General features: G+C 36.8%; 1 protein-coding gene across 1 annotated transcript in view; it reads left to right on the plus strand.

The window, feature by feature from the left end:
* The window catches only part of ATM (ATM serine/threonine kinase), an 80,270-nt gene extending 69,991 nt beyond the window's left edge, over nucleotides 1–10,279 (plus strand). The window contains exons 54-62 of the mRNA XM_059825166.1: nucleotides 50–190; nucleotides 1,185–1,301; nucleotides 2,728–2,877; nucleotides 4,472–4,637; nucleotides 5,940–6,026; nucleotides 6,100–6,214; nucleotides 7,818–7,881; nucleotides 8,541–8,677; nucleotides 8,809–10,279. Of these exons, the coding sequence (XP_059681149.1) occupies nucleotides 50–190; nucleotides 1,185–1,301; nucleotides 2,728–2,877; nucleotides 4,472–4,637; nucleotides 5,940–6,026; nucleotides 6,100–6,214; nucleotides 7,818–7,881; nucleotides 8,541–8,677; nucleotides 8,809–8,992 (1,161 nt within the window). The 3' untranslated portion in view covers nucleotides 8,993–10,279. The remainder of the gene's footprint in view (nucleotides 1–49; nucleotides 191–1,184; nucleotides 1,302–2,727; nucleotides 2,878–4,471; nucleotides 4,638–5,939; nucleotides 6,027–6,099; nucleotides 6,215–7,817; nucleotides 7,882–8,540; nucleotides 8,678–8,808) is intronic.
* Nucleotides 10,280–11,318: the final 1,039 nt, after the last annotated feature.

Genomic DNA, 11,318 nt, shown 5'->3' on the forward strand with positions numbered 1-11,318 from the left:
GAAATGGAGGTAATATTTCTATTAATTTTCAACTAATTTGTAATTTCAGGTGGATCCCACAGGACAATACGAAAAATTGGTGACAATAAGGTCTTTTAAGCCAGAATTTCGGTTAGCAGGAGGCCTGAATCTGCCTAAAATAATAGATTGTGTAGGATCAGATGGTAAAGAAAGGAGGCAGCTGGTTAAGGTAGGTTCTGTCAGTTGTATTGACATCTCGGAGACTTTTTTAAGTTCTCATGTCAGTTTTCTCATGTGTCACTTCTGTACCATGAGCAGACTTTTCACAGTTCAGTGTTAGTTTTCTTAGTTCAGGAATGCTTTAATAAAGGAAATTACAAAGTAATAATAAGTAACATAATAATAATATAATATAAATAGGAATATAATATAATAATAAGTAATAATATTAAATGTTTTTGTAATTATTTTTCAGCAATGCATATAATATACAGTACCTTACCTGACAGCTACCAGGCCTGTGACTTGCATGGTCATGTCTCAACTAGTGACCTGGAGTGTACAGCAAACAAAAGCCATCAACATTTTGTGTTAAATTCCTCCTTTTTCTTTCTTCCCTGTATAAAAAGAGTTGCAATTCAGAGACAGTCAAAAACATGCACATAGAAACATAAATGTCTAAAAAAAAAAAAAAAATTTGTCTTTAAACTCAATTGATTTCATTCTGTCTGTCTTTGAATGTAAACATTCAGCAGCTGCTGGGAGAATTCTGTTTTGCTGTTAAGTATGGGATAGTTTTGAAAGTTTTAAAGAGAAGCACGAATCACTAGATCTGCATCCAATAATCGGAACTGCAGTACCAACTGATGCTGCTTCAGTTGTGTGCTGGATTGCTAAATATGGTGAATGAAGTATCTATTTTTTAAAAGGGTACCATAAGGCATGTAGGTTGATTGAAACCTTAACAAATAACGTTTGTCCAAAAAAAAAGAAGAAAAAGGTGATGATTTAAGCTAATGATGGTTCTGCTTAAGCAGCTGAGCACTATTAGAAAACCAAATACAGAGAAAAAACAATTGTTAATTACTTTTTATTACAGGTGATTATTGTAGAAAAGTAATTTGTGTTTTGGGGAATTTTTTAAAATAATTTTCTTAAGTTGCTGAACAAGAAGTTGGATACTGAAAAGCATTCTTTAACTGCTTTTTCTGTTTATGCTAAAGGGGCGTGATGACTTGAGACAAGATGCTGTTATGCAACAGGTTTTCCAGATGTGCAATACATTGCTCCAGCAAAACACTGAAACACGAAAGAGAAAATTAACTATTCGAAGATACAAGGTAACCCTGAACAGCTGCTGCAGCAGAGAAATAAATGCTACCGATAAAGTATATTTCCCCGTTCTCCTCTTTTTAACCCAAAGACAGTATCAAAGTGGTTTTTTTTGTGTTATTAAAATAGTCACTGCTCCTTAAGGCATGGAATAAACAATTAATACAATTTAATTATTACAATTACAGCAATTATTACAGTTTAATTTTTCCCAAATCCTTAAAAAAAATCTGATGCCAAATATATATTTAAATACTCTTCAAAGCTTTCTTTATATGATCTTATAACTGAAAAGAAATTAAGTTATGCACTGTCCTTGAATTGTAAGTTGCTAGTCATTAAACTTGAGCATATGAGTTTGTTTATGAATTCTTACTAATTTTAGTCTTGTGATATTCCTTAATTAATTCATAATTAATTTTAGTCTTGCAGTATTCCTTACAATTGAATCCAGAAGTCCCATCTAGGGTCTGTTCATGCAGAATTTGAATTGGAGATCTGTTTTTGTTTAAATTGGGAATACAGGAATAAATTCTTATTGTGAATGCAGAAAGTGTATTTGAACAGGAACTTTCCCCTTCTCCTTCCTTTTTATGTGCTTGGGTTTATAATAATAGCTATGAAGGTGACCTCTGAGTAAGTACTCTCTAAGTAAAAGTTCTTGTCTTTGACAAATGAGAAATGTGCGCTCCGGAATCTGTAAAGGAGCTTATCTGAATTGCTAACACAGTTTTAAGAATTCACAGGTGGAGTTAAGAGTCACATTTTTTGAATAATTTTCAGTGAAGACTCAGGTTTTTACATGTGTAAAAATGAATGAGAGCAGGGAAAAGGAGAATGGGGGGTTGCATTATGAGATAAAGAGACTTTCATAAGAAAAGAAAATTGAAGGAAATGGGCAGTAGCTATTTCTCTGAGGACAGGAGATAGTTCATTCTGGCCAGTTCTGTCTGCTACAGCAATTGAGGTAACTGTTACAGCCAGTTATGAAGTGAGAAACTGTTTTCTAGGATGGGAAGCAGACTAAGACAAGCCTAATATGTCCATGCAGCTACCATGTGTTTGTTCCAGATTTTACTTTTTATGTGCAATTCGCACAATGCTTGTATTATCCCATTCAAGCATAGCAGGCTGTTGGCAATCACAGGTCATCCAGAATACCGATGCAAACACGCAAATTGAGTATAATCATTAAGTTGTACTGATGTACCTAGTGGAAGGTTCTCTAGGCTAGGAAGAAATTTGCAAGTATTTGATAGAAAACCTTGAGTGTATTTTATGTATGTTTACATGTGTATTTATAACGTATATTGTGGTCAGCTGTACGGTATGGTCTTTTTTCTTTTTAAACAAATACCCATGCTCTGCAGCATGCATATTCATAGTTGTGTGTGTATAACCCTCCCCCATGCAGCAGTGGTGGTGTTTTTACAGGTGGTTCCCCTTTCTCAGAGAAGTGGTGTTCTTGAGTGGTGCTCGGGAACAACTCCTGTTGGGGAGTTCCTCGTCAATGTCGAAGACGGAGCTCACAAGAGATACAGGCCAAAAGATTACTCCAGTTATCAGTGTCAGAAAATAATGATGGTGAGTCAAAATAATTAAAGAAAAATATCTGTCTTACATTCTTTTACACAGAGGGTTGGGTTTTTTGCGTACTTACGGAGAATTACAATTACCTCTCTACAATTACCTGAAAGGGCCTTGTGGTGAGGTGGGTGTTGGTCTCTTTTCCCAAGTGACTAGCGACAGGACAAGAGGAAATGGCCTCAAGTTGTGCCAGGGGAGGCTTAGGCTGGATATGAGGAAAAATTTCTTTACTGAGAGAGTGGTGAAGCATTGGAACAGGCTGCCCAGGGAGGTGGTGGAGTCACCCTCCCTGGAGGCGTTCAAGGAACATGTGGACGTGGCACTGCGGGACGTGGTTTAGTGGTCATGGTGGTGTTGGGTTGATGGTTGGACTTGGTGATCTTACAGGTCTTTTCCAACCTTAATGATTCTGTGATTCTGTAATTATATACTATACTTTTAGTATATAATAGTGAATGTGACCAGTGGTATGGAATTAATAGTTCTTTAGACTAATCTGAATGCAGCCTGGGGAGAGTTTTTACAAAACCAAAAATAGCTAAATGAATGACTGTTGCAGGAAAGATTTGAATACGGGTGAATCTCCAAGAAGTCTGTGAACTCTTTTCTGGAATATAAATCTATTGGAATTCCAAAATTATCATTACAGAGACCCAACAGAGTCAGTATAAACTTATCTTACAGTTTTAATTTATATTTGTCATGTTTCTCAATGCATTGAAAAATCATTTTATTTTCATGAATAAGCCGAAATTCTAAATATTAGTCCTTGAAAATAAAAATATGGTTTTAGAATGCAGCTGAGATTAATGTAATGTCTTAATTGCTGTTAGACAGTGTGAAGGGGTCTGGTTTCTCCTCCACTGTGACAGCCATGTACCCTCCGTCCCCCACAGTGGGTCAGTTCAAGGAGCTAAGCCAAAAGAAGACTAACCTTATGTAAACTGGGAGAAGAATACCCGGTTCAGTAGTCAGAAGTAGGGGAAGGTTCTTTCTTCTGATGGTAGGTAGCTGCTAGAGGGATTCAGCTGGTTTAGTTTAGTTCCACAAACCACCTCACCATACGTTTAGAAAATTGCAAATTTTACTTTGTATCCTCATGATTGTGCAAGAAATTATTTCCTTTTAGATCTGCATAGTACTAACACGACGAAAGTGTATTTGGTTTTTGCTTTGTGTGCAGCTTTTGCATGTGATTGAGTGAGAATGACTTTCTCACAGTGACATGAGCCATCAGATAAGCAAACAGAACAGAGTGCAAGGGGAAGTATCTCCCAACAAGATGCATTTACCTGTGCATGCGATATAAAATAGATACACTTGCTAAGCAAAAGAAATGGGAGTGTGTTTTTTAGATGTAGCCGATGAGTTGTGTATGAAAATATAATAGTTCAGTAAAACAGATAGATAGGTGCATTAATGATTGCTGTAAAAAAGACATTAATTCATAGCTCAGAGAGAGAAAGGAGTGAGAACAGCATTTAATGGAGGGGAGAGAGGTAGAGAGGAGGAATGTATTTCTTTCAAAGGAAGAGGTAATTTCTTTTCAAAGTAGTCAGTCGTGGGGAAAACATTTCTTATTTGTTTAAAGGATGCACAAAAGAAACATTTTGAAGAGAAATACAATGTCTTCATGAAAGTCTGCGAGAACTTTCAACCTGTGTTTCGTTATTTCTGCATGGAAAAATTCCTGGATCCAGCTGTGTGGTTTGAAAAGCGATTGGCGTACACTCGCAGTGTGGCTACGTCTTCTATAGGTATTATATTGGATTATTAATATTGACTTTTTAGATAATGTAAACAAAGAATTTATACCATTTCAGAGGTAATGGCTATTCTGCTTTTGACACATGTCAGAAAAAGGGGAGTAGGAGGCAAAAATGCCAGCAAGAACCCCAGCATTATTTTTGTAATTAAGATTTCTGATTAATTCTGCCAACCTCCCCCCCCCCCCCCCCCTTTCTGCAGGAGAAAGACAGAATGAAATTCTGTGTTTCTTCGTTTTACATAGTGGTTTGTATTTTTGGGTTCTGGTAGTTTTTTTTGAAGTTTCTACCTGACTAATTCTGTTGTTTCGATTTAAATTTATTCATTTCATCTGTAGCCTTAAATGTTCTAACTGAGTTGAAAAGCTTAATCTTTTACTTTCTTTGTACTGGCATCATTAGCCATGGCTGAAATGTTTTTTTAAGATTTGGCATTTTTCTGTTGATTTTTCTGTCTTAATAAGGAAATATATGTACTTGGATTGTGGATTTCCTTTGGATGACTCAGTTCTGTATTGAGTCTCTGGAAGACATTTGATAGTAGGTTGTATACATTGCAGTAGATCCTATTTTAGATGTTAGCATGTTGTTAATACACCCCATTTTTTCTGAAAAAAAAAGTAAACCTACAGTTTAGCAGAATTCAGATGAAAGATTCATGTCCATCAGCTAATAGAAAAACAATAAAGGCGTAAACTGCAGAAAGGGAGATTTAGTTTGGAGGCTTTCTACATTTAAGGACAGTAAAGCACTGAAATAGGCTTACATGAAAGATCTTATAATTTGTATCACTGGAGATTTTTAAAACTGACTTAGATAGGAATAACTCAGGAACTATTTAGGTATAGTTGAGCTGCCCCAACTGAATTATGAACTGAATTATATCCAGTCCTGTTTTCTGGATTATATGATGCTGTGAGTTAAAAGTTTTTCTTAAAAATAGTAATAATAACAAACCCTAATTTGATTGTGCACTTGCTTTTTATATTTTTTTTTTTTTGAAAGCTGTGAAACTGTTTGGTTAACTTATCTACAGAGAGAAACGGGCAAGAAGTCTGTGGAGTAGATAAAACAATACACATCTGTATGAGAATAACCTTTTTCCAATTGCATTCAGTTAACTTTTTGGATTTGTGGAATGGCATTTGCTCTCTACTGGAGTGATATGTATACATGGGAGAATAAATATTCTCACTGTTAATTTGTTTGTGTGTGTTACACTGATTGTAAGAATCTTCTCATTGTTAAATTTTCCCTGATTTTTATGGCATGTAAATATGTTTTTTGTTTTAGTTGGCTACATTCTTGGACTTGGAGACAGACATGTTCAGAATATCTTGATAGATGAACAAACGGCAGAACTAGTGCATATAGATCTGGGTAAGTGGGACAGGTAAGAGAACCTTAATTTTTCTTTAACATTATTTATAACATTTATTATCCTTTTATTTAGGTGTTGCTTTTGAGCAAGGTAAAATCCTTCCCACACCAGAGACTGTTCCATTTAGATTAACCAGGGACATTGTGGACGGAATGGGTATTACTGGCGTGGAAGGAGTCTTCAGAAGGTAAGTGCTCCAATTCTGCATAGGGGTAAGGAGGCAGCAGAGTACTTTCAGCATGATGATAGTTGTATGTCGAATAGTTCTGATGTTGAGAGGAGACTCAGATTTCTGCTGATAGTATCCAAACATAAATGCTGTCCTCTAACTCATATGTTCTTGTTTATATAAGCAATGCCAAGTTCATTATTGTTGCCCATTTTTTTATATTCTTCACTAACTAATGGGTTATTGTCACCCTCTTGTGGAATTCTGGGATGGCTCAGTGCTTCCAAAGGCTCCACAGCTAAATTTCATCCCTTGATTTAGACTGCTGGATTTTTTTCCTTCAGAACTATGTATTTCTTTCAGAGCTATACTATATATTTGGAGCTATTAAGTTTCTTCGAACCGTTCTGTTCTGTCTTTAATTTTTGTCCAGTTTTATTTAAGTAATTTGCTGTCTTTTTCCTCTTTTGGATCACATATTTGATATCAGTTTGCAAGTGCAAAATATAAATCCCACAACAGATTTGAGCTGCAAACCAGAAAACTCCCAAAAGGGCTGAGTTTCTGTCAGCCTCCATCCTATCTCCTGTGAATGACCCAAGAGAGCCCTAAAAAGCAGGACATTTCTCTCATTCAAGACTTTCATGATGTTCATGAACATAGTGCTTGCAAACCCCAAATCTCATGTCTTTAAAAAAGTACGTAGTGTAAGTGTTGTCTTTGTAGGGTAGCAATTAACGATAATAAGTAGTTCCTAAAATACCTTTGACCTGTGAAGGAACAGTCACTGCCACTTCTATTCTAAAGATAATGCTGTCAAATTCACAGTTCCGTGTTGCTTCTGAAACTTTTGTCCCATGATACAGAAAAACATTAATTGTTTGGCTCCAGCCGAAGTAAATACAGTATAAAAGGCACTGGTGCAGATACTGTTTCTGCCTCAGCCAGACTGACTTGTAATTAACAGTATAGGTGTAAGTGCCTAAACAAGTCATCTGAAGAGGGGGTGTGAACATAGTCAGTTAACTTTGTTGTGTGTGTTCTCATCTTGAGGTAGACAGGAGGCCTAATCCCTCTTTCACTGGAGTACCTGTCCCATCAGGAAAGTTTCGTATTCCTTCCACAAGCTGAGTTTGCTTGGGCGTGAATGTAGGTAGCCGTTTCTGCATCTAGACTCATTGGAGAGACTTTAGGAATGGCTTAATGACTGGCTACTGGATCTGCTCATTCCATGTTAAGGAACCCTACCAAGAATCTCCAGCATGTTGCCGAGCACTTCTGGCACACACGTTTTCATCCAGCCAAGCAATTCTGCCATCATGGCGTACCTCAACGATCAGTGTTAACTCAGTGGTTAATTCTATGTATAGAAACATTTCAGACAGTGAAACAGGTAATCTCTTTCCCATAGGGAGTGTAATCAGTGAACTACCCAGTCTCCTTCTGGTCTTACATTGCTAAGTTTCTCTGGTTTTTTTTTCCAAAATGGAAACATCAGAGAGGTTACTCATTTGTTAGAAATTAACCTTTAAGAAAGGTGCAAATATCCTTTTTTTAAATTATGAAAATACCATTTCATTTTACTGAAAAGAACCTAAAAATACAATAAAATATTTTCTAGATGCTGTGAGAAAACAATGGCTGTTATGAGAAATTCTCAAGAAGCTTTGTTGACCATTGTAGAGGTGAGCATTTTTTCATTCTTTCTGACAGTAACCTGCCAGAATGCCTTGTCTTTGTCTTCATATGCATTACTATACCAAACACACATGTAGGGTTTTTTTGTTCAATTTTAGTTTAGTAGTGTTGGTCAGATTTGTTAGTTCATGTAATCTTCAATAAAATCAAGACCAGTTCACATTTTGTATGGGAACTATTCGTTGCAGGCATATGAAGTTTTCCCTCTTCAGTATCTAAATGCTTCTGGCCATAGTGCAACATTCCTAGCATGAATAGTGCCGATTGAATTAAATCCTCTTCGTGTAAGTCATAAAGATGAAAATTAAACTGACTTTTAAAAGCGGCTTATACTATGCATTAAAAAATAACGATGCGCCTAGAAGCGTATTAAAACATGACATCTTCATTGCTGAGATGGTGCTGAGTGGCAAAACTGAGTCAAGTATGAACAACACAAATACCTGCAAATGAGCAGATGCGGTTTTATTGTTGGATTGTCTACTAAGCAATTTAGCCCAATTCTATTTGATTTAAAAAAAAAAAAAAGGGTCCCAATATTGCGGTTAGCGTGAGCATTACCAACTGAGTGTTTCTCTTCCTGCTAGGGCACTGGACTAGCTGTGATTAACAGTGTAAATTAAATAGAGGTTTAATTACTGTGTAGGTGCTGCTCTATGATCCTCTTTTCGACTGGACCATGAACCCCTTGAAAGCTTTGTATTTGCAGCAGAGACCGGAGGATGAGGCAGACATGAACTCTACGCTCAATACTGATCCACAAGAATGTAAAAGAAAGGCCAGGTGCAGGATTTTTGTCTTACTGTCTGCCTACTGCGCTGTTGCCTTGCTTTGCGGTTTTCTTACTGAATGTTGCTCACGTTGCTCAGGATCCATACCTAGTGCACCTGTTTTTCTTTTTTGTATTCTGCCAGCAGTGATGACCAGAGTTTTAACAAAGTGGCTGAGCGTGTTCTGATGAGGCTTCAGGAGAAGCTGAAAGGTGTTGAGGAGGGAACAGTGCTCAGTGTGGGAGGGCAGGTGAACCTCCTCATACAGCAGGCCATGGACCCTAAAAATCTGAGCCGACTCTTTCCTGGATGGAAACCCTGGGTGTGACTTGGAAGGATCCAATATGTTTTTAGAAGAACTCTATTTTCATGCAGCAACTGTCTTAACATTTCAAATTGGTATTTCACAATTAAAACTTGTATCAGGAGCAACTGTGAAGGCTTATACGTATTAGTACTCGGTGGACATTTTGGGTTTTTTTTCTATAACCTGTTAACCATTTTTTGTCCACTTATGTTCATCATACAGTATAAAACACCAACCAGTGCTTTGATGTTCCTTGTCACCTGCAAGGACTTTGCTTGGGCATACTGGATGCGTTACATTCTTAAAGCCTGAGAGTCATCACTTTTGTGTATATGTTAAATAGCCAGTCTTGTATATAATAATTTTGTATGGTAACATGACCATGTAGAATGGATGATCTAAAAACTGGGAGTCATGAAACAACTAGCTAAAGTGCATTTCAAAAGGGGAGTTATACTTTAAAGATAGTGCTACAGTGAATGTAAAAGAAAACCAGAGAACCTCATGTTTAATGAACTCTGAGGGTTCTTGGGGCTGTTTTTTTTTAGCTTAGTTAAATGGACACTTCTTTATACAGATATGGACTTTGAGCCAAGTATAATATGGCTGCTTTTTTTTCCTGTTGTAAATGAAATTATGTTGGTCCTATATAACATTACTTTAATAGTATAAAACAATAAAAAATATTTAGCTTTTGTAGTTCAGACTTCCTTCATAAAACAGACTGACTATACAATGAAGCTTAGCATACCAGATACGCCTCTAAAGCAAATAGTCATTCTGTATCTGGAATAAAGTCGGAAACATTGACGTTGTATTTTGAGCACAAAAATCTCATTCTGATTGCATGCAGTTTTACAGAAGACATTGCTCCTTTTTCAATAAAAAGATCTACTGTAATTGGATAGTCAATGAACACGGATAATAGGAGAATCCACTCAAATAACAATCTCACTGGTATATTTAATAAATCTTCCGGAATCATATTTATATTTAAAAAAATGAATAAAATTTGGCGGACTCTCACATTATTTTAGTTTACACTTTATGCATTTTAACAGCAGTATAAGTGAAGAATTTCTGTTCTAATTAGCATTTCACAGGTTTTTATTTGTACAGTGTTCCCACAATTTTTATGCTGTACCTTTGTTTTATAAGTTCATGTCAACATGGCAAGATTAGTCTTTTGTATTATGTTTTCATGAAGCTGCCATAAATTTCTGTTGATCCTTGGAACAAAAAGTGCGTCCTGGCTTTTCTGTAGGGAAGAACTCTCATCCAGGGATACACTGATTTGTTCTCTGAAAATAAAACTTAACTGACAGAGCACACACTGTGTATGTGAATTTTAAATTACACTTAGGAAAGGGAGAAAAGTCCTACCCAGCAATTACAGAACGGCAGGTAGGAAAGGACTAAACAAAAAGCGCTTAAAGAATTTTGATTTTTAAGCACAGACTTAAAAAAAATCTGGTAGTATTTCTGGAGATTGTTCTCATGCTTCTTATAGAGGAAGTTCTTTAGGTGGTTTTGGGGTTATTTAATACTGGAACTCTAGCTATCATATAAATGAATATTGCATAAAAGCACTTGGCGGATCCTGCCCTTCCTTCATGAGTTATTAGTGCTCCACTTGAATATTTTCATCATGCTGGGCTGCAATTTAGGTTTTATACTTACAGCAAACAGTGAAACACTCATATTAATACGATTGTCTCAGGAAAGTCTAACTTCAGAGGAAATAATTTAATTATTCCTCTGCAATGCTGTTAACTTGGTTTTTAGTGCCTAGATCTTGAATGTCTATAAATTTTCATTGCTCAAGCTGAATGAAACGCAAATAAAAATGCATGTAAATATTGTAAATGTAATTGAAACCTGCTTACATTATTTGTAAGCTCCTGTAGCAGTGAAACACCAGTTAGCTGACAAACGTATGTGTGGTGGATTGACTCTGGCTGGACACCAGGTGCCCACCAAAGCTGCTCTATCGCTCCCCCTCCTCAGCTGGACAGGGGAGAGAAAAGAGAACAAAAGTCTCATGGTTCGAGATAAGGACAGGGAGATCACTCACCAATTACCATCACGGGCAAAACAGACTCGACTTGGGGAAATCAGTTTAATTTATTACCAATCAAATCAGAGTAGGATACTGAGAAATAAAACCAAATCTTAAAAACACCTTCCCCTGGCTCCTCCCTTCTTCCCGGGCTCAACTTCACTCCCGAATTCTCTACCTCCTCCCCCCAAGCGGCACAGGGGGACGGGGAACGGGGGCTGCGGTCAGTTCATCACACGTTGTTTCTGCCGCTCCTTCCTCCTCAGGAGGAGGACTCCTCACACTCTT

The sequence above is a fragment of the Gavia stellata genome, chromosome 1, assembly GCF_030936135.1.
Source record: "Gavia stellata isolate bGavSte3 chromosome 1, bGavSte3.hap2, whole genome shotgun sequence".
In the NCBI taxonomy this organism is placed as follows: Eukaryota; Metazoa; Chordata; class Aves; order Gaviiformes; family Gaviidae; genus Gavia; species Gavia stellata.